The sequence below is a fragment of the Cavia porcellus genome, unplaced genomic scaffold, assembly GCF_034190915.1.
Source record: "Cavia porcellus strain 051 isolate PalLab524CR breed Dunkin Hartley unplaced genomic scaffold, mCavPor4.1 scaffold_10, whole genome shotgun sequence".
In the NCBI taxonomy this organism is placed as follows: Eukaryota; Metazoa; Chordata; class Mammalia; order Rodentia; family Caviidae; genus Cavia; species Cavia porcellus.
The window spans coordinates 72,762,244-72,785,380 of NW_026947493.1; the positions used below are offsets into that span (position 1 = coordinate 72,762,244).

At 38.7% G+C, this 23,137-nt stretch overlaps 1 protein-coding gene across 2 annotated transcripts in view; it reads left to right on the forward strand.

Moving 5' to 3' along the window:
* Nucleotides 1–210: 210 nt before the first annotated feature.
* Nucleotides 211–23,137, forward strand: part of Spag1 (sperm associated antigen 1) — a 63,519-nt gene continuing 40,592 nt past the window's right edge. The window contains exons 1-4 of one of the 2 annotated variants that reach the window (XM_063257618.1): nucleotides 211–312; nucleotides 3,678–3,819; nucleotides 6,315–6,474; nucleotides 16,569–16,694. In XM_063257618.1, coding sequence (XP_063113688.1) covers nucleotides 237–312; nucleotides 3,678–3,819; nucleotides 6,315–6,474; nucleotides 16,569–16,694 — 504 coding nt within the window. In that variant the 5' untranslated portion in view covers nucleotides 211–236. The remainder of the gene's footprint in view (nucleotides 313–3,677; nucleotides 3,820–6,314; nucleotides 6,475–16,568; nucleotides 16,695–23,137) is intronic. The other variant, XM_063257617.1, reaches the window with a different exon arrangement.

The following is a 23,137-nucleotide window of genomic DNA, read 5'->3' on the forward strand; positions in this document are numbered from 1 at the left end:
CTGAAATTTTAGTTATGTTTTAATATTCCATAAGAGCAAATATCTACTTAGCAAGAATGCAGCAGGTTAAGGTAATAGACTTAACTCTTTTTTTTTTTAGACTTAACTCTTAAAAAGAACGAATTAAAAGGAGAGGAAGGGGTGTTTTGCAAGTTTAAAGTCTTTTGTTGGGGTGAGGGCGGGGCCGGGAGGTTGGGCCCCGCGAGGCCAATCAGGATGGCGTCCTGGGGCAGCCAATGGCTTTGCAGAGCCCCCTTTCCCCGTCTGCCCTGTCGCACCAGCTAAGGGCACTGGACGGTCCCTTAGAACCAGGTGAGTGCTGTCGTGTATCTGCCCGCCTGGAGTAACCTTGTCTCATCGCAGCCTCTCTTTGGAGAGTGGAGGTGAAATGCAGAAAAGCACACTCTCTCACGTGCTGGAGAGCGCACCACGTAGTCGGTGAACGATCTTCCAGGTCCGGGCAACTGACGGTAGCAGATATTGGGTAGGGCACAACACTGGATTTCTAGGGTTTGACCCGCCTGGCATCCCTGGTAACCAAAGCAGGGGGGTGAGGAGCGAGCTCAGTTACAAGTCGGCTGTGGAGCAGCTGAAGGGCAAGTGCGACCCTGCTGCCCTCTCCGGCCAGAGTGTTCCTAGAAACTGTTGCTACGGCTGGAGGACGCCAGTTCCTTCTGGTCGATCTGTAGGGGGCGCTCAGCACTGCGGATGCTGGAAAGCAGGTGACTGGGAAGGAGACTGCCAGGTTTCCAGGTTTCGAGTTACTAGGGTTACCACTAATCCTTTGCGGTTTGCACGAAAGTTTTCTGATAAGCTGATGGTGTGGGAAGTGCAAGTGGATCAGGATGACGGAGAAGGAATTAAATCCAGCTAGGACTAAATATTTTTCTAATCAGAAGCAAAGACTTTGCAAAGAGACGTGGAAGAGTTCTCAGGAGAGCAAGTAAAGGAAGACTTTACCGAATTTCAGAATTGACATTTTAGTAATCTTGAGAAGATGTTATCTCACAAGGAAAAAAGGCTCGCTAGTTTTTGTAAAAGGGTTTCAGAGATATGTGAGAGTATTGTTTAGAATGAAATTTGGGTAAGATGTTCTATCATTTCACGTTTTTCATTATAGTTTATTCAAATTCAAATGTCCTTGGTTGCAAGATACTTTCAGTTTATCTTAATCTCTTTAAATCCTATTAGATGTTTAATTCTTTCTCATAAAAGATCCTCCAGTTCTTTGGAAAATTCTCCGTAGGCACCCTTTCTATTCTGTGCAGTGTCAATAATTTAAAAGTTCTTCATCTTTTTTTCCTGTACTTTCACTCTTCTTATTATCCTTTTTTTTTTTTTTTTTTTTTTTTTTGTCTTTTTCCTTTTTATCGGTACCGGGGATTGAACTCACGACTTCCTGCTTTCAAGGCAGGTGCTTATGCCGCTGAGCTAAACCCCCAGCCCCGCTTCTTATTATCCTTGTGACAGGAGCCATTTGTCATTCTAAGCCCTGCCGTATGGTGTAAAAACCGGTCTAACTTTTCAGTTGGGTCTTATCCCAAAGCCTCAGAAGCGTTCGTACCCAATTCTACGCCGGCAGGAATGTGGAAAAATTGACAGAGGTCTCTTTCTCTGCACAGGCTTGATATATGGTCAGATTCCCAGAGGGAATTCATGCTGAAATAGTTCTGTGACTTAGACTTATTTTTCCTTTTTTTAAAAAAATGCTCACCCAATAGGTTTTAATGCATTTTGTTTTGTTTTGTTTTGTTTAGTACCAGGGATTGAATTCATGACCTCACACTTGCCAGGCAGGCACTTGTGTCACTGAGCTAAATCCCTGACCTTGCATTTGTTAAAAAAAAAAAAAAAAAAAAAGGAAAAACTTTGCTAGTGACTCCTAATGAAAATATATTTCGCTTTGCAACCGTGTGCATTTACACATGCACAATTTCCATGTAGATAGACACAGACTAAAATTTTTATAAAATAATATTTGGTGTTATATGCCAGATAGTCTTTTTAAATTTATCTCATTATAAAACAATCCTGGACACACAGTTCCCAAAGCCCTGGGACCTGTGAGAAGCGGAGCTGGTCTTCAGTGGAAAATGGCCTAGACCTGACATCAGCCTGAGGTGTGAGACCCCTGAACTGCCTCGCAGGACCTGTATGTAGATGTTCTGGTGGGTTTCTTTGAGACCTGGCACCACAGGAAGAGCTTGCTATTGTGGCCTTTCCTCACAGTAGCTCACCCTGATTTCTCCAGGATGTTCTTTTATCTTACCTTTTCCTCTTTCACTCAGCTCTTTTGCTCCACAAAGCCACTATTCACTTTTACTTTCTCCAAGAAACTTTGTCACTCTTAAAGAAATGCTGATTGCAACTCACTAAATTGATTTCACGAATCGGGACCTGTAGTTTGGAAAGCCTAGTACTGATGGTTAAGTATGTGCACTCTGTAGTCTACTGAGATTCATTTCTGCAGAGGATTTGTTACCTTGCTCATCTATAAAATCAGAGTAATTAGAAACATTTTATTACTTTTTAGTTTATTTTTAGTGTTGGAGATTTAACCTCATGGACTCAGATATGCTAGTCAATTGTTCCGTCACTGAGTTACCTAGCTCTGAAAGTAGTCATTAATATTTTTCATAAGAGTGGTTTTGAAGGTTAAACAAGGTAACCTATGTCACATGGAAATTCAATTCTATAATTGTCAACTGTTACTATTTCTTTTACATAAAACAAAAACTTCCCTGATATAGTAGTTGGAGGGTTAAATAATAAAATGTTAAGTGTACACTTATATGTCATATATCACATGTGCTGAGGATGGTGCCCAGAACTATATCAGTATTGCAGTGGTTATTGTCTCCATCCTTAGTAGCAGTGGCATTCAAACCACAGTGTCCAGGTCCTTCTTGTTCCTAATTCAGTTCAACCCGCATTTCTTAAAGGCTATAAAGCACTACCTATGTATGTACAGACTCTTTTAGAATACAATCCTGGGAACTACTCATTGATGGCAGTGAGTGGCAGTATAGGAAATGTAATGAGGCAAGGGATGAGGAAAGAAGTACAGAAAGGATGTTGTTAGTATTTGTGCCAATTCAAATAATTGGGATGTGGACAAATAGCTAAAGCATAAAGTCATTCAACATCAACTTTAAAAAATATTTTAGGGGCTGGGAATTTAGCTCAGCCGCTTAAGTGCTTGCTAAGGAAGTATGAGGTTATAAGTTTGATCCCCAGTACCAAAAGAAAAAAACTTTAAAAAGTAATTTGAGGCTGGGTGCTGTGGTGCACACCTGTAATCCCAGCTCTTCGGAGGCTGAGGCAGGAGGATCACTGGGAGTTCAAGGCCAGTGTGGGCTACAAAGTGAGTTCAAGGCCAGCCTGAACTTCATGGTGAGACCCTGTCTCAAAACAAGGAAAGAAAATAAATAAAAAGTAATCCAAGCACCAAAACCAGCTTTGTCACTATATCTCAGTTTTGCTTAAGTGAAGATTGGATGAGATGATCCCTGGATGACACATAGTAACTTACTTTCATAAATGTTAGCTTATTATCAGGGAAGTACAAAATGAATAACCTCCATCCTTAGAAATACCACTTCATCTCTTTTCCTATTGGAACACTCAGATAAACACTACTATCCAGTTCTCATCTGTTTCCCTATGTTATATTTCAGGCATGACTTCCAAAGATCATCCATCACTGTGGGGCTTTGGAACAACAAAAGCATTTAATATTCCTGTTGAACATTTGGATTTCAAGTATATTGAAAAATGCTCAGATATTAAGCAGCTGGAAAAAATTCTTTATGTGCTCAGGTAAGCATCTAAAAATCATTTATGTTTTGGTATCCCAACTTTCATTATGTTGTTACCTTCTGAAAGTTGAAGGAACAACAGAAATACTGGAGAAAATGTTCAAGTAGTGTTGTTGTTGCCTACAGTGGGTTCCAAAACATTGGTTTTGATACTGTGGTTAGTTTGGAAGGCTCTGGCTAGGTCTACTTCCAGCATGAGACTACAGCTCGTGAGTACCCAGGAAGGCATTTTTCTTGCTTCCTCTACATTTCCTATGAAAAGATAAAGCAACTATCAGGAGGAAGGTTACTGCCCCAGCACTTGCTGTTCTCTGACCACAGAGGAGGGGCACAGAACCTTCTCATGGGGCGATAATCAAACTGAGCTGCACATGAGATGTGGCTGTTGAAAATGCAAATCTGAGGGTCTCATTCCCAGGCATTCTGCTTCAGGAAATCTGGGGTGCGACTCAGATATATGTTAACAATCCACCTGACTGATTGCTAAGTGCTGGTGGTCAAGAAATCCACTTGAGGAAACTCTGCCCTGTAAAGTAACAACCTGGATCAATTCCTTTGGGTTTCTAAAGCTGTTTTCCCTGGGAAAGCAGGTTCTACTTCAGAAGGCACTTGTGGAGCCTGAACCTCCCTTTCCGGCCTCGGCATTCTGGCAGCTAGGCAGTGGCTCTTGCATTTGTTCTCTATGTTTTCCATATTGTTGCTCTCTTGAGTTCTTCTCCTTCATCACCATTAGCCTGAGTAATGTAATAACTGTATCCTTTCTGAAATGGAAAGATGAAAAATCATACTTGTTTTTCTCAGCAGAATGTTGTCATTCATAATATGAAAAATAATATATAAATATATATATATATATAGATGTGGTATTGGAACCCCGGGAATGCTGTGCACTGAACTGTAACCCCAGCTGTCTTGTCACCAGGTCAGTCTGGGAAGCTTCACTGAAAATTTAGGCAGCCCTCAGAGAAGACACACAATGTGCACTCAGTTGAACATCCTTTTATTCAGTTACTTAGTTGTGGTCCATCTGTTCGGCTGCTCTTATGGCCTCATCCTGTGTACAGTCCCTGCAGTCCTCAGGCCCCTAACCCCTGACCTGTCCATTCTCAACAGCAGTCTTTGGGTGCTCAGTCTACATTTATACCAAAATGTGCTATAGTGGCCGTGTGCCAGTGACAGCCTTCGTTATGTAAGTTATGTACACCAGCCAGCACTGACTTTGGGAGCAGCAGTTATTTACACTGGGTTGTGGGAAGATGCACTTACACTGGAGCTCTGTGGACATAGAACCCACTATCTAGATCCCCTTCCCTTCACAGCCTTAACTAAATGTCTTAGTTTGTTTTCTCTCATTGCTGAAACAAAATACCCAACACCCAAAATTAAAACAGTACAGGTTTCAGTCCATAATTGGCTGGCTCCAAGGCAGAGTGGCGCATGGCAGAGGGCCAACAGTTCATGGCGGTGGAAGATAGCAAATACAACAAAAACAAAAGCGGGAGACAAGCCTCTTTCTATGCCTTATATTGTATCCAGGCTACTGGAATTAGGACAATGCCAGTGCAATCAGTGGACTGATACAGCCATCATGCACCCTTAATCCCAGCACTGCACACTCTAGATTCAGCCACTTCTGAAAATGTCCCGTGACCACATGAGGCTTTGGGGGGACATCTAGACACAAACTATAACGTCAAAGTACCTGTCTTGTTCAAGTTTTCTAAAGTAGTCTTTCTTTATTTTAATTTTAATTTTAGTTAATTTGTCAGGCAGGAGGTACCTTCACAGAACCCAGGACCTTCATACTGAGCTATGTTTTAGTGGTGGGTTGATTTATTGTAATTTTCTATAAATTTAAGAGTGAAGAAACCTAAAAGAGAAGGGTGAATGATTAATTTTCCTTAGACAAAAAAAAAAAGAAGAAATGCTTCTCTTTAGCTCTTCAAGGAGAGAATTTTGTTTCTTTAATGGTTTAATGTAAGGGTGGTTTTTCTAAGCTGTTTCTGCCATTTTCTTCCTCTTTTTTTTTTTTTTTTTTGTTTGTTTTGGTACCAGGGACTTAACTCACGACCTTGTGCTTGCCAGGTAGGCACTTAGACCACTGAGCTAAATCCCTGGCATTCCTCTTCCTTTTTAAAACAAAAATTGAATTCTGAATAGAAACTCCTGATTGAAACATTGTCCACATTTGGTCTGCCTTCCTCTTAAACTGAATCTCCATTTATATATTTAATATTGCCTTAGGTACAAACTGAACATGTGTATGAAAAATAGGAGAAAACTGATATTTATTCAACTTTTAAAGTGTGTGATGGGAATTTGGGTCTTTGGAACTCCTTTTCTCCTCCCTGTATCACTACAGATTAGCAGATGAAACACAGGCTGTGTGGGTGATCTCTACTGAGCTCTGGGCTCCACAGAGTCCAGCTTGCAAACTACTGGTCCAGCAGATTTTTCAATAAGGTATTAACACTAAACCTACAAATTATTTTTTAGGTCTGGTGATGAGGGATATTATCCTGAACTTACAGAATTTTGTGAAACGCGCCTTAGAGGCTTAGCTCCTGGAAGTAGAGCTCTGAGGAAAGATAAACCTGCAGCGACAGCATCCAGTTTTACAACAGAAGAATGGGAAGAAATCAATGGTGATATAAAGGTAGAGAATACCATAAGCTTTTGGTAGACTTTGTAGTGATGTTGTAGATGTGCCTGCTTCACTTGTCTGAAGTCTTGGGCTTCTTATTCATCAGTAAAGGGTTTTTAGTGGTAACTACTTAGAAGTATGGTTATTTCTTATACCTAGAAAAACATTGTGAATTTGCATTTACATGTGGATTTTAGATGGCTGCATAATTCCCCATCCTCTAAAAGAATTATGATTTTTTATGTAATCATTACATTACAACATGTACATTCATGATGGGGAGTTGGTACTATTATATAATACACCTCAGTTCTCAAAGAATCATAATTTAACAGGCTTCTATAAATAGTGCTATATAAATGTTTGTTTATAGTTTTGTGATCTTTCCTTGCATCTTCCTGATGATTTACTCTTTAAAAATTATTAAACTTTAAAGTATTTGAGCACATAATTGGAATATATCTAAGGCTTTTAAAATATTCTTGTGTTCTCAGGAAGAAAAACTGTACCTTCATACTGACACTCCAGCAGGGTATAAGAATTCCTACTTTGAAGTAATCACTTTGAATATAATCATTTTAACCAATTTCTTAGCTGAACAGTGATAGTAGTGTATTTTTTGATTACTAGTAAAGCTGGACATTTTTCGTCTGTTACTTGAATTACTTCTTTTGTTAATGACCTGTTCATGTCTTTACTCTTTTAATCAGCCTTACTGATGTATAGTTTATATTCAGTAAAAGTTACCAATTTTTCAGTGTATATTTAACTGAGTTTTAATAAAATTGTATGATACAGAATATTCTCATCATTTCAAAAAGTTTGCTTTTGCCTTTTTGTAGTTAGGTTTGCCCAATACCTTGGCCTTTGGCAAGCACTGTCTGTCACACAATTTTGCCTTTTCTAGATGTTTAGATAAATATGATCATGCAGTATGTTGTCTTTTGTGTCTGTCTTCTTTCACTTAGCATAATGCTTCCCAGATTATCTATGTTGTTTCAGGTATCCATAGTTCATTCCTTTGAATGGCTTAGCATCAAATTGTGTGGATTTCCCACTGTTTGTTTATTCTTTATCAATTAATGAACAAAATACCAAAATATTTTCTAGAGTGGCTGGACTATGGTGTAGTCCTGCCTACAAGGTATAAACTTTCCTGTTGCTTTGTATATTGCCAATATTTTGTCAATATTTAATATTGTCAGTTTTGTTAATGTTCATCATTCTGTTAGGTAGTTAATTATATCACATTGAGATTTTAATTTGCATATTTCTAATGACTAAGGATTCTAAGGGTCTTTTTCTTTTTCTTTGCCATCCATGTATCTTCTTATATGAAGTATTTTTAACTCCTCTGCCCCTTTCAAAAAATTGGATTCGTGTTTTCATTATTGAGTTGTAAATTATTTATCTTTTACTAGGTACATGTTTTGCAGACATTTTTCTGATACACTGTGGCATCCTTTGCCATTTTTTTTTGTCTTTTTCGTCTTTTTTATGGGTACCAGGGATTGAACTCATGACTGCCTGCTTGCAAGGCAGGTGCTTATGCCGCTGAGCTAAATTCCCAGCACCCCCCCTTTGCCATTTTTAAGCTAGTATCTTTGGAGAAGCAAAAATTTTAAATTTTGATGAAATTATTTTTTCTTTGCTCATTGGTATTTCATGTGCTATTTAGGAAATCTTTGTCCAATCCATGATTTCTAAGTTTTTCCCTAGAAAGTTTATAGTTTTAACTCTTAAACTTATTTATTTATTTTATTAACCAAGTTTATTTGTACATTTTAGGTACACATAATGATCACATTCATTATAGGGAATTTGTACCTTTACATGATATAACTTGATTCTTTTCCCCCATCCCCCTTTTCTCCTCCTTATTTACAAAAGCTTTGTTTTCATTTTTCCTTCTTGTCTAACTTCGTTCTTTTCCCTTCTTCCCTCCCCCCTCTTCCCTCGCTAGTTCTCCTCCTCATTTGAATATTTTCTTCCTGTTTTACAATATCTATTATACATATTAGTCCTTATTTACAGTTTCAGTCTCTCACACCAAAGAAACAATGAGGTATTTACATGTGTGTGTCCGATTTATTTCACTTAAGAGTATGATCTAGCTGGGTGTGGTGGCACATGCTTGTAATCACAGCACTCAGGCGATTGAGTCAGGATCATCACTGAGTTGAAGGCCCATCTAATCTGCACAGTGAAACTCAATCTCAAAAAGATGAAGACAAACAAACAAAAAACAGTAGGATCTCAAGGTGCATCCGTTTAACTAGAAATATCTCAAACGTATCTTTCATTATGGCAGAGCAGTACCCCACTGCAGTAAAAAAAACAAAACACGTTGTTTATCCTTTCATCAGTTGATGAACATTTGGGCTGTTTCCAAGATTTAGCTCTCATAAACTGTGCTGCTATAAACATAGGTGTGCATGTATTGCTGTGGTATGATGCTTTTAACTCTTTGGAGAAGATACCAAGAAGGGGAATAGTGAGTCAAATGGAACCTCTTGACCTGTTTTTTTTTTTTTTGAGGAATCTTCACACTGATTTCCATAAGGGTTGCACCAGTCTACACTCCCACCAAGAGTGAAGAACTGTTCCTTTTTCCTCCCACAGCTCCACCAGCATATGTTATTGATTTCTTGATAATAGCCATTTTTTGGAGTCTCAGCACTGTTTTAAATTGTATCTCTCAAATTACCAGTGATGTTGAACATTTTTCATCTATTTATTTTCCATTTCTACTTCTTCATCTGAGAAGTGTCTATTTATTTCAGATGCCCATTTTTGGATTGGGTCTTTAAATTTGGAGGAGTCTGATTTTTTTTTTTAGTTCTTTTCATATTCTACATATTAGTTCTTTGAGGAACAGCTGACAAAATTTTTTCCCCACACTGTGGGTTGTCTCTTCACTTTTTGGTGGTTTCTCTTGCTGTGCAAAAGCTTTCTAATAAGATGAGGTCCTAGTTGTTGATTCTTTGTGATAGTTTCTGTGAGATTCGGGTTTTGTTCATAAAGTCTTTGCCCACACCAATGTGTTCAAGAGTTTTACCTACTCTGTATCACAGCAGATTTCATATTTTGTTTTAATATTTAGAACTTTCATCCATTATGACTTTAGTTTAGTGCATGATGAAAGATACAGATCCAGTTTTAATCTTTGTCATAAGGAAAGCCAGTTTTTCCAGCACCATTTAATTAAAGAGGCTATTTTTCTTCAACAAAGTTTTTTGACCCCTTTGCCAATGATAAGGTGGCTTAATATGTTTGGAGGTGTTTTTTCATCTTCTAATTTGTCCGACTGATTTTTGGGTCTGGTTTTTTTTTTTTTTTTTCCAGTACCATGCTGTTTTTATCATAGTATTTTTGTATTTCAAGTCAGGGATTATGATGTTCTCTGACTTTCCTTTGTTGCCCAGAATTGCCTTTTCTATTTTAGGTCTCTTCTGGTGTCAAATGGATTTTAGGTTATTTTCTCTAATTCTGTAACATATTTTGATCAGGATTGCATTAAATCTGTGTAACAATTTTGGAAGTAGGCTATTTTCACTGTATTAGTTCTTGCTACCAAAAAGCAGGGGGTGTCTTTCTATTTTTTGTTATCCTGTTCAATCTCTTTTTCAAGGTACTGTCATTTTCAATATAAAGGCCTTCTACTTCCTTGGTTAGATTGATTCCTATGTATTTCATTTTTTTTGGATGCTATTGTGAAAGATGTAGTTTCTCTAATTTCTTTCACAACGAATTTGTTATTTGTGTATAGGAAGGTTACTACTGAATTTGGTTATTAAATCCAGAAGTGTTTTGGTAGAGTTTTTGGAATCTTCTATGTAGAGTATCATGTCATCATGGGCAGGGGATTTAGCTCAGTGGCATAGGCGTCTGCCTGCTAAGGGTGAAGTCCTGAGTTTGATCCCTGGTACCACAAAAAAAAAAAAAAAAAAGTATCATGTCATCTGCAAATATAATTAACTTCTTTCTTTCCTCTCTTTATTCTTTTTCTTTCTCTTGTCTAATTGTTCGGGCTAATGTTTCCAGAACTGTATTGAATAAGAGTGGTGACAGACATTCTTGTCTTGTTCCTTACTTTAGAATGAAAGTTTTCAGTTTTTGTCCATTTAGTATGATGTTGACTGTTGCTTTGTCATAGATAGCATTTACCAGATTGAGATAAAGATCATCTATTCTAATTTTCTTTAAGGTTTTTATAATGAGTTTGGACTTTGTCAAATTCCTTTTCTGTATCTGTTGAGATGATCAAATGGTTTTTGTCCTTGGTTCTGTTAATAGAGTATATTACATTTATTGATTTGCATGTGTTGAACCATACCTGCATTCCTGGGGTGAATCCCACTTGGTCATAGTGTATAATCTTCTTGATAATTTGCTGAATTCTGTTTGCCAGTATTTTACTGAGGATTTTTGCATCTATGTTCTTTAGGGAAATTAGCCTATAGTTCTCTTTCTTTGTTGGGTCCTTCTGTAGTTTTGTAATGCTTCCTTCCAGGAATAAATTTGGGAGTATTGTTTCTCTTTCAACTTCATTAAAGAGTTTGAGAAGTAGCAGTATTAGCTCTTCTCTAAATTTATTGTAGAATTCAGCAGTGAATCTGTGATGACCTGGATTTTTCTTTGTTAACAGGTTTTTGTTTTGTTTTGCTTTGCTTTGCATTTGCTTTTGCTTTTGGAAGGTGTTTTCATATCTTCTTGATTCAGCTTTTGGTATTTTATTGGTATCTAAGATTCTGTCCATTTCTTTTTCATTTTCCTTCTTATGACAATATAGGATCTTCAAGCAGGGGTAAATGATCTTCTGGATTCTGCAAGATCATTGTGATTTCATCCTTTTCATTCCTAATTGCATGGATTTGAGTCTTTTTTTTCCCCGTTGACTTACTGTCTTTTTGAGACAGAGTTTCACTATGCAATTCATACAAGCCTTGAACACACTTTGTAGCCTGTGTTGGTCTCAAAATCATAATCTTCTTGCCTTAGCCTTCTAAGTACTGGGATTACAGGTACATGTCACCATGTCCAGGTTCTTGCCTTTTTTGATAAGTTTGGCTGAGGGTTTGTCTATTTTATTGAATCTGTCAAAGAATCAATTGTTAAATTCATTGATTCTTTGTAATTTTTTTTAGTCTCCATGACATTAATTTCTGCTCTGATTTTTGTGATTTCCTCCCTAATATGAGCTCTGGGCTTGACTTCCTCTTCTTCCTTCTAAAAGCCTGTGGTTCAATATTAAGTTTGTTTGAGCTTGCTCTGTTTTTCTGACATAGATATTCACTGCTATAAATTTCCCTCATAGGACTGCTTTTGTTGTGTCCCATAAGTTCTGGTATTTTGCATTGGCATTCCCATTTAATTGTAGAAACTGTCTAATTTCTTCTCTAATTTTATCTGTGACTCATTGGCTGTTCGGGAAACTGCTATTTAATTTCCATGTTTTTATGAAGTTCTTGTGGGTTTTTTTGACATTGATTACCAGTTTTATTCCACTATGGTCTGGTACCATGCATGGGATAATTTCAGTTCCTTTGCATTTACTTAAGCATATTCTGTGAGCTAGTATGTGGTCTATTTTGAAGAATGTCCTGTGTGCAGCTGAGAAGAATGTGTATTCTGATGTTGTGGAGTAGAACCTTTTGTAGGCATTTACTAAGTCCCTTTGTTCAAAATTTTGGTTCAGTTCTAATATTTTATTGTTGTTTTTTGTCTAGTTGATCTGTCTATCTGTGACAGTGGGGTACTGAGGTCCAGCATTACAGTTGTATTAGTGCTTTTGATTTTTCATATCCATTAATACATATATAGTCCACTGGTATTTGGTACATATATATTTATGATTGTTATCTCTTCCTCTGGGGTTGTTCCATTTAAAAATATGTAATGAACTTCTTTATCTCTCTTAAACAGTTTTGGCTTGAAATTCACTTTGTCTGCAAAATAGAATAGCTCCCATTGCGTTTTTCTGGGTTCTCGTCGTATGGAGTATTGTTTTCTATCTTTTGATTTTTAGTCCATGGATTTCTTTTTCAATTAAATGTGTTTATTGTATGCAGTGTGTTATTGGATCTTGCTTTTTGATCCATTCTGTCAACCTGTTTCTTTTGATTGGTAAATTCAGACTGTTAACATTGATTGTTATAACAGATATGTATAGACTTATCCTTGTCGTATTACTTTCCTGTTGTTGGCTCCTGTTTTTCCCCCTCTGTTTAATTGTTTGCCTGGTATAGTGGGTTCATTCTGTTGGGATTGATGAAGTTGTAATCTTCGTTGTCTCTTTATAGAATATCCTTCTGACCATTTTGGAGTGCTGGTTTGGTGTTCGTGAGTTTTGTGGGTGTTCTTTATCATGGAAGTATCTTATTTCTCCATCAACTTTGAAATATAGTTTTTCAAGGTACATCAGTCTGGGTTGGAGGTTGTTTTCTTTTGAAGCTTGAAACACTTCGTTCCAATTCTTCACTTGAGGATTTGCATTGAGAAGTCTACTGTGATTCTGGTGGGCTTCCCTTTATAGGTAATTTTTTTTTCTCTAACAGCTTTCAATATTCTCTTCTTGTGTTGAATTTAGAATCGTGACTATTATATGCCTTGCTGTAGTTTTTTTCCATCATGGCTAATTGGGTTTCTATATGCAAATTGTATTTCATAGATGTATTTTATATTTTTTCTTGCCAGAGAAGTTTTCTGTAATGATGTCTATGAACAGTTTTTCTGTTTGTACTATCTCTTGTTTTTTTTATTGATTCTAATCAACCTTTGATTCTTCTTCTTCACTGCACCATCTAGCAGCTGCTAGACTGATTTTTTGTTGTTCTTTGCCACTTTTAAGAAATCTTTCTTTAGCTGGGCGTGTGGTGGCTCATGCCTGTAATCCTGGCTTTTGGGAGGCTGAGGCAGGAGGATCATTGCAAGTTTGAGACCAATGTAGGATACAAAGTGAGCTCAAGGCCAGCCTGAACTGCACAGAGAAACTTTGTCTCAAAAAAAAAAAAAAAAAAAAAAAAAAAAAGAAGAAGAAGAAGAAAGAAAGAAATCTTTCTTTTCATGATCGGTGACTGCAGGCCTGTATTGCATATCTGAGTTCTGTCTTCACATTGGCTCTTTCTGCTGTATATACTTTCAATGGAATTTTTAATCTCCTAGATATCTGTTTGAATCTGTTTCTGGGACTCCATTTGTTCCCTATTATGGGTATTCATGGTTTCCAACATTTTCCTAAACTCCTCTATATTTTTATCTGTATCTGCACAAGAGTCACTAAGCGTATCTTTCATTATAGTCACCATTTCTGTAGTTACCTGAAAAATTATTTCTGATTTTGTTTTTTTCAAGAGCCCCATTCCCTTGCAATGTTACTTCCATTATTGCCACTTCAGAGAGTCCATGTGTGTGACTTTCAGATCCTTCCGCCTCATTGGCCCCTGGATTAGCACTCTCTGAACTGGATGTCTGGGGTTACATCTTATTTAAGAGTCTTCTCATTTTCTACTTTCTTTTTTAGTCTAATTCCTGGATTGAGGTTTATAAGTTTCCTGTGATCAGTAACTTTATTGCTAGTATTTAGAACTCTCAGGAAACGACTACTTCTCAGACGTGTCTTCCAGGTGTAGCTGGCTTTTGGATTTTGAGTCTGTTTCAAGAGTCTACCTTTTGAATTTATTGGGATGAGAAGTTGCTGCCTACTTGGCCCAGCCTCTGGTTCTTTGGAGCTGGGCTATAGTAATTTCTGTGACTTAGGCAATCTCAGTCTTGGTATAACAAGAAGAACAGCTGTTTAAAAGAATTATGTCATTTTGGCTAAAGTGGTACAATCAACAATAACAATAGCATCAAACAGCCTAAAAAAGACAAACTGAAATAACTATTAATTTGCCACCTTTAACTGTACAAACTAAATTTGTAGTTATATGTCAAATTCTAAAACAAACCAGGAAATTGTATGCACAAAGTAAGCCCTGAACATGGCTATTTTACCCTTATGGTTAAGTTAAAAGAGGGTAAGGGAAAAAACAGAGAAACAGAAGAAGAGGAAGAGATTAGAAGCGAGGCTGGAAGACAAAGGAAGATTATGCAAAATTGGGAAACTGGTGAAGGAGAGAGGAGGAAAAAAGAAAAAGAAGAAATAAAAATAAGAACAGAATAACAATAACAGACTAGAAATCATGTTCACAGCATATAAAAACAAGAACAAATAATGAAGAAAAACAAGAAAAAACAAAACAGAAAAACAAGACAAAAAAAGAAACAAAATTTTCACTTCAAGGTGTTTCTCTGTGGTCACTGGTAGACAGGGTGGCCAGACAGAGTCCATATCTGGGTTCATTTATCTCAACAAGCCAGCAGTAGCTTTATGATGGGTCAGTAGGTAATCCCAAATAGACTATATTTTTTTGTTTAATTGTACCAGGAATCAAATTCAAAACATTGTGCTTGGCTGGCAGGCACTAACACTGCTGAGCTATATCTCCGACCCTGCGTCTTTATTTCCACTGAAGTTTAGGCTATTTTCTGGTCATGAGGCTGGAACCAGACGTGTTTTGTTGTAGCTTAGCATAACTGACGCCATCTTGAACCCTGCACTTAACTAGTGCCCTGTATTTGTCCCAGGAAAATAAAAAAATCACTCATGGTATGAGTCCCATGAGAAAAGCAGAATGAGCTGTACCCACAGGAGAAAAATTAACCTGCTCAACAGAAGAAGCAGGATTCAGGTGTCAACTAAAAATTAATGTAAGATTCTAGCTAAATTATTTCCAACAGGCTTTCTCTTTTGACCTCTCTTTTTAAAACTCTGTAACTTTCCAATTCAGTGCAACTTCTTTGGACTCTGAAATGGGGATGGTGGTGTCTGTATAGAAGTGGTGCTGAGCTCAGCTAATTAAATTCCAAATGTATCAATTTGGCTGCTTGCATTCCTATATCGTTGTTCACGAACCCACCATAGTTTAACCTGCAGCAGTCCATGTGCATCCTGCTGGCTTGAACTCAGCTGGGAGCTGCTAGATGGAGCTCGCAGTTGTTCTGAGTTCTGAGCTCAGTTGGCCTTTCCCTTGGATGGCTACCAGCCAATTGCCCTGTCCTCTAGATGTCTGAAACCAAATAATTCAGCAGCCACTGCAGCTTGCTGCATTCACTGCTCCATTCCACTGGTGCATTTTTCTCTGGAGACCTCTTGGGTTGCCAGCAGTACTATCCGCCTGCCAGTTTGAGCATCCCTCCCACGCAATCAGTCTGAACCAGAGAGAAGACACACTTGCCACCTCTCTCTTTGTTGAAGTTTCTCTCTTCAGTCTCTCTGTGTGCTTCAATTCTATCTGTAGATCTTTCTTGAGTCCTGAGGACCCACTTCGCTCCTTGTTCTCTTCCTCATGTTGCTATGTTCCAGTGTCTGGACACCAAATCTCAGAGAGGCTCTTTCCCTGCTCCTCACCGCTCGAACGTTTTCCTGGAAGTCTCTTAACTCTCCCCCCCCCCACTTTTTTTTTTTTTTTTGTCTTTTTCCTTTTTATCGGTACCAGGGATTGAACTTACAACTGCCTGCTTTCAAGGCAGGCGCTTATGCCGCTGAGCTAAACCTCCAGCCCCTTAACTCTTATATTTAGACCTATGATCTGGTTTTTTTGGAGACTGTTATAGAAGGATATATCCAAGTGTAAGTAAGAGCAACTACAATGTGAGTATTCTTAACAAGACTGATTAAAATGGTTAAGAATGCTAATTTTTGAGCCATGGTTAAGAAGGCCAATTTTGAGCTAGGTATGGTGGTGCATACACGTAATCCCAGCGCTCAGAAGACTGAAACAGGAGGATCATTGCAAGTTCCAGACCAGCGTGAACTATGTAACAAGACTCTGCCTCAAAAAAAGACCAGATAAATAAATAAATAGAAGAAACTCCAATTTTTATGCTATTTTGTTTGCCACAATTAAAAAGAAAAGGTAGGAAAGATGTTTCATAGAGAATAGCATATCAAATTATCACCTAAAAGTGGACTCATAGGAAATTAGGATGTACAGTCCTTTCTAATGTCTGGGTAATTATTACACACTGTATATTCACCTTCTTTTTTTCCTCATTCTTTTTAGAGTTGGGTATCAGAAATTAAAAAAGAAGAAACTAGGATACAATTTCAGGAAACTGAAAAATTTCCAGAAATAAGAGATCATTTGCCTCCAGTTCGTCGTTCAAACGATGATCTTCACGTTACCAAGGTAGATCTTTGTGGGCTGGGCTGTCCTGGTGCAGGGAAAAGACTCTGGGGCTTTGCTGGTGGGCCTGTCCCTCAGATTAGCCAAAGCATGATCTCCTCCTCCAGTGTTTGTTGCAAAACGGGAGGTTTGCAGTGGGTAAGTACTGTCACTGTGTTTCATAGGCCATACTTCATCACGAGAGAGCTCAAAATGAAGAAGTGTTTCCTTTGAAGTCTTACATATTGGGTTGCCACCTTTCCTCTCTTTCCTTTTTCTTCTACTCTGATCAGTTTTTATGAGCCCATAAGGTCCACTCAGTGTGCAATTTTTCTAGGAACAATTTTACTATATCCAGAAGAGCAGAGGATATGTCTTATAATGTGATTTAATGAACTACAGATTAACAGTAGTAAACAGGTCCATCACAGATTTATACATGTGATCTTCTGTTGAGTGCATGCTTTTTTGTTTGTTTATTTGTTTATTTTTTTTCTCTTATCTACATCTCTTTGTAGTTGGTCCCTGTTTTGTCACATAGACCTCTCTTTTTTAACCAGGGGTTTCATAGGGAAGCGGCCTGCTGGAGTTCCAGGTCCATCTGTTTAAGTTTACATTGGAACTGGGCCTCTTGGCATGCAGCTGCCCTTGTCATTTCCAGCAGGATGGCTTCCAAAGTCTTTTCATTCTTAGTTAACTCATTCTTGTTATGCTCTTTTTTTTTGAATCTTCAATTGTATTTTAAATACATCAGTTCCCCCTCATCACTCTGCTAACACTGCTTTCCTGGACTTGTTTACTCTTCATTAGGAATTATGCAGGTGACTAAATAGGGCCACTACCTGTAACCCACAAATTTATATTTATTAATTGAACACTGTGTGTAATGTTGGTGCCTTCAAATTATAGCAATGAATAATAGTCTTGGCCCTCAAGGAGTTAGTGTCCATTGCAGTAGAAATGACAGTACAGTGATTCTCAGTTTGGTCCAAGGACCCTAGAATTCCAGAGGCCCAAAAAAATCAGTGCTGTGATTTTATTTTGGCTCTGGAACAGTCTCCACTGGGCCCAGGTGATCTTCCTGCCTCCACCTTCTGAGTGGCTGGGATGGCAGATGATGCCTTTGTGCCTGGCCACGTTATTTTAAGAATCACTGATTAGTACTTTGTTTCTTCCACTGTGTTGACATTTGCCCTGAGAATAAATCTCCTGATGCCCTAACAGAAATGAAGGTGGTGGTATCAAACTGTACTCATGCACATGGTGAAAAATTCTAGTTTAACTTAAAAATACATTTCCTGAAGCAGTATAATAATAACTTGGTATAGTTTTGAACCTCAGAGATATATGCTCTTGTTTTTTGTGTGTGACGGAGTAGGCAGCGTGCAGGAAGAGCTTTCCTCAGTAATGTAACACGGCATACCTAAGAAAAGCACTTGTGTGCTGAAGTGACTGCTTCTTGGAATACTGTTTTTATTCGAAACAATGTCCAACAAGACAAACTAGGGTTATTCAGACTTGGGTTTTTGTGGGCATCTTGTTAAATGAGCAGATGACCTGTCACTTTAAGAAAAAAAAAAAAAGACTGACAGTGTTTGTTGCCAGTACTTTTGTGTCACAAGTAGGTATTCAGCAAATGCACAGGAAACTGAAAACTCTAATTTGCACTTGAACGCTCAGGTTTTCTTACCTGTGACAAAAAGGTACTGTATTCCCTTAGGAGGATACTTGACAAAAGACCAAAAGACAAAATTATAACAAATTTAAGTTAAAGAGCAAACTGGGTTTTCTTATGGATTCATGGAAGAGAGATATCTCTTCTACAAATTTAGAAAAGGTCTTCCATTGCAGAAGGCAGAATAGTGGTTTTCCTTAGGTGTCATGAGCAAGAATGAAGACTATGAAAAGCAGACTGGGCAACATCAGGTTACTGTTGTTGAATCAGGAGGCTTTCCTTATCCTACTGATACAGGGGAAGAAACTCCTGACCTACTGTATGTCCGGTATGAGTTCGTGTTCTCTAAAATCAAAGAATGAATTTTAGGAACAATGGAGGTTAAGAGTGGAATATATTTATTGAAAAAAGAAGGCTTTTATCTGAGAGACAGAAGGGTCCTGAGTGGGTTGACAAGGACTCTGTCTTTTTTAGGGACTTTTATAGAGTAAAATTATGAGGTTAGATGGGTCAAAGGTGGGGAAAAATGGGAATTTACAAGGTGGGCATAAGGCGGGATAGAACTGTGGTCAACCAATGAGATTAATTGCTCAGGTAAAACTGATTAAATTAGGAGCAAATGGGACAGTGAGTCACGTGGTAAGCCGGCCTGCTTAACAGCAGGGACTCTTCCTGTAGTGGGGTGGGATGCTGACTCCTGGCTTCCTCATGGTGGTAGAGAACTATTTGGACTGTGGATCCTTAGGATGTGGGTGTATTTGCTTTGACTTTTGTCTTGAGATCTGGCCTATAGCAGGAGGTGCCTATCTCCTCAGAGGTCACAAGGTATCTATCTGAATTTCTGCTCTGGCTCTTTTGAGGGCCCAGCCCTGTCTGACTGCCTATAAATAATATTTTTAACTAACTCAGCTGCCGGTAACAGGAAGATCAATGTAATTTCAAATGACCAATAATTTTCAGAAGTTCAAAAGTGTCTTGATACCAAAAACTTTGCACCTTGCTGACATAGTATGAAATTAGTGATATAGGGTGTGTGACATAGGGATGGTATAGGACCTCCAAGTAATTCAAATAACATAAGGGGAACACAACTCCTGACATGCTGGATGTGTGATATGCCAAGTTCGTGGTCTCCAAAATCAAACGATGAATTGTAGAAACAATGGAGGTTAAGAATAGGAAGTGTTTATTGAGAGAAAGAAAGCTTCTGTCTGAGAGGGACAAAAGAGGGCCTGGAAGATGGGTTGCCTGTGCCAACCTTGCTTCTCTAGGATGTTTAAAGGGTGAGTAAAGCCTTGAGGTGAGGTGGGTTCAAAGTGAACCAAACTATAATTGATCGGTAAGACTACAAGTATAGTCACTTAGGTAATGCTAATCCAATGGAAAATCACAGGATGTGTGTGCGGTGGAACAAGCCTATGGTGAAACATTAAGATTACAAGTATAGTTGTAACATCTATTTAGACACCTACCAATTAATACACCTATTTAGAATGTCAACTGCATCTTTTCATCCCTAGGGGACATGTATGAGTGTAGCCATTCCTTTGTCTGGAGGCCTGATCTTCAGTGAATGTGCCTCCCGCCACAGTTTGTCTTCTGCACTGGCCTCTGGAGGACCCAGCCCTGCCTGATTGCTTGTAATATTTCTAAATAACTAAACTAGCTGTAACATTAAGACAGGGTACTATGGAATATATGGAAGGGATGCGTGCCTAGTCTTTCACAGTCCAAGAGCACTGCCTTTTGTCCTTTCTTGCTCCCCTCAGCCAGGTTTATGTAGGCAGGGTCTCGCTACATAGTCCAGGTTGGCCTTGACCTCTCTACATAGCCCAGATTGACCTTGAATTTATAATTCTCCTACCATTGCCTCCCAAGCACTGTCCTTTTCTGGAGGCCTGAAGTACAAAATCTTAAAATATAAAAATATAATATTGTGTGGTATATTTTATCCCATACACTAAATCTATGTCTTGAGATTCTTATTGATGTACATTCATTTTATTTACCTATTAAATATCTCTTTACTAGATTATAATTGACAAATGCAAATTGTATGTTTAACATGATGTCATATATATTAATATGATATGTTTATACATATGCACATTGTAAAATGATTACTACAATCAAACCAACTCATACTCATTTTTTCATCCCTTAGTGAGCATATTTTTGTCACAGCTGGGTATTAAAGCACAACATACAAACTTAAGTACCTTTGATTTGTAACCTGTGTCCTTTAAATCCAAGTTGTGCCACCCGCATCAGTTTCCTGGGTTGCTATGAAAAGTAGCACAAACTGATTGGCTTAAAACAGGATGAATATATTTCTTCACAGTTCTGGAGGCCTGAAGTCTAAAATTGAGGAATTGGCAGAGCCATTCTTCCTTTAAAAGTTGCAGGGAAGGGTCCCTCTTGCTCTTGTTTCTAGTAGTGCCAGGCTTTCCTTGGCTGATGGTAGCTAGCTTCAGTCTTAACCTTCATCTTCACGTGGCCAGCCTCCCAGTGTGCTGGTGGCTTCTCTCTGTTCTATAAGGACATCAGCCAGATTGGGTTAGGGCTCCACTCCAACAATGTCACCCCAATTTGCTTATATCTGCAAAGATCTTGTAGTAGTCAGCTTTCTCATTGCTGGAACAAAGTGTCTGATGTACGCAACTTAAAGGAGGCGATGGTTTATTTGTCTCAGGGCTTCAGAGACTTCGGTGCGTGGTGCGCTGGCTCCCAGCCAGGTGCATCATGGTAAAAGGGCATGCAACAGCATGACTGCTTATTTTATAGTGGCTGGGAAGCCCAACACAGGGAAGAGCAATGCAGGAAAATGCACCTTCCAAAGGCACACACACCCAGGGACCCAGCTCCTCCAGTGGGCCCAGTGACCTAACAGCATATGCAGCTGTGAGCATTAGTGCATTAACCCACTAATGAATACAGTGCCACATGATCCAGCCACCTCTGCAGGAGTCTCTTCATCCAGTCAAGTTGACAGTGAAAATCAGTGAAGACCTTATTTCCAAAAGGTTTTATCCACAAGTACTAGGAGTTGAGACTTTATCGTTTTTAGAGAGATAGAGTTCAACCTCAAACACCATCTTATCATCAACAACCTTGTCTCTATAAGCAAGAAATAGAGTCCAAGCATCAAATGATACCGACTGAGCCTGTAAGAATGCAGTGTTCTTTCAGAAGTTCATAGTTCCTCATATTGCTTAGTCATCTTCAATGAACACATACTTAGTAAAGATACATAATAGTTTAAAAACAAACCAGCAGCTATTTTATTATAAATTTTGCTCTGCTTCCCTTTCTTTAGATGACAGAGACAGGTATTTTTAAAGCTCACATTCTTAGTACATATCTAGCAAGTGCACTGTGCTGTGGCTCTGGAAATTTCACTACTGTGACTGTAATGGCTGTTGTCTGCATTCCTCCCATTGCTGCCTGGTGCAGAACTGTCCTCCCTCCCGTCCTTAACAAGGGGCCTGGGACCAAGCCAGAGCCACTTGGCACCAGCTAGTGCTTGGCTAGGAATGGGTGCTTGGCCAAGGTGGACAATCGGTCCTTCCCTAGAGCTTCTCTAACAGAAGGTAGAGAGAAAACAGCCCTTTTTCTTCTGATGAGGAAGCCTGTGAGGATATTGATGGAATTTTCGGTGTGGAAGAGAACCATCTGATATAATTTTGGCACGGCTAAAAAGATAAGAAGTATGAAATAAAAATGACCTTTATTTTAAGAATGTGGAGACAGACCCCCTGACCCTCAGGGTCTGGCATTCTCTCCGCCTGACACGTGGTGTGGGGCATACATGTAGCTTAGGTTTGGGTGGTGCCTAAGAAGGCATTAGTGATGCACAGGTAGCCCATTGGTATTCATTTGGCACCACAGGTAAATTGCCTAATGGCAGGAAAGGTGACCTCAAGATAGAGCCCCTTGGTTCCGCCTCCCAGCCTTCCACCGGCTACAGTGTCCCATCTGCGGCAAAATCCTTTCAGATATAAGGCCTGATTGCTACGGACACACCCCTAGCGCAAACAGAAAGCCCATGGCCCTTGAGGGAAGTGAAATCAGCAGGCAGGGGACATCAGAGATTGGTTGGGTTGGGCCCCACCTCCCGGTAGCAGTGGAAGGGGCTGGAGAGATGGCATGGGAATCCCTTTACTTGGCAAGTATCCCGGCCTGTTCACCAGTTTGGTTACATAAATGGATTTATTCCTTTTTAATGAAATTAGCCCAAGCTGGGTATCTGTCATCTCAAACAAAACAGCTTTATTAGAGGTACAGCCAAGTAATTATTCCAAAGTAATTTTCCCCAACGTCTAGGTTTTAAAAGAATGAGTCAGAATTTAGCTCATCAAAAGATGTGGGGAGGACAAGAGGACATAAAAGGAAAATGTGTTACACTCAGGTGTGGTGATGCACACTTGTAATCCAAGCACTCGGCAGGCTGAGGCAGGAGAGTTTGAGGTCAGCCTGGCCTACAAAGTGAGTTCAAGGCCAGCTTGCATAGTGAATTTTATCTCAGAAAGACAAACACAAAAAGTTTGAAAAGATGTGTTATGTACATATACCAAATCTGTGCATAAAAATAAATTTATAAAGAAGTATCCACATGTAAGTCTTCAAATTATATATATATATGTACAGGCTTACAGATTATTCCTAGAAGTAACAACAAATTTAACATGCTCTTTTATCTGCTATATATTATTAAATTATGATACTTAAATGTTACAACCTCAAGGTTACCTGTATTTTTTACTCATTGCATTTGTGTATCTTAATTCAGTAT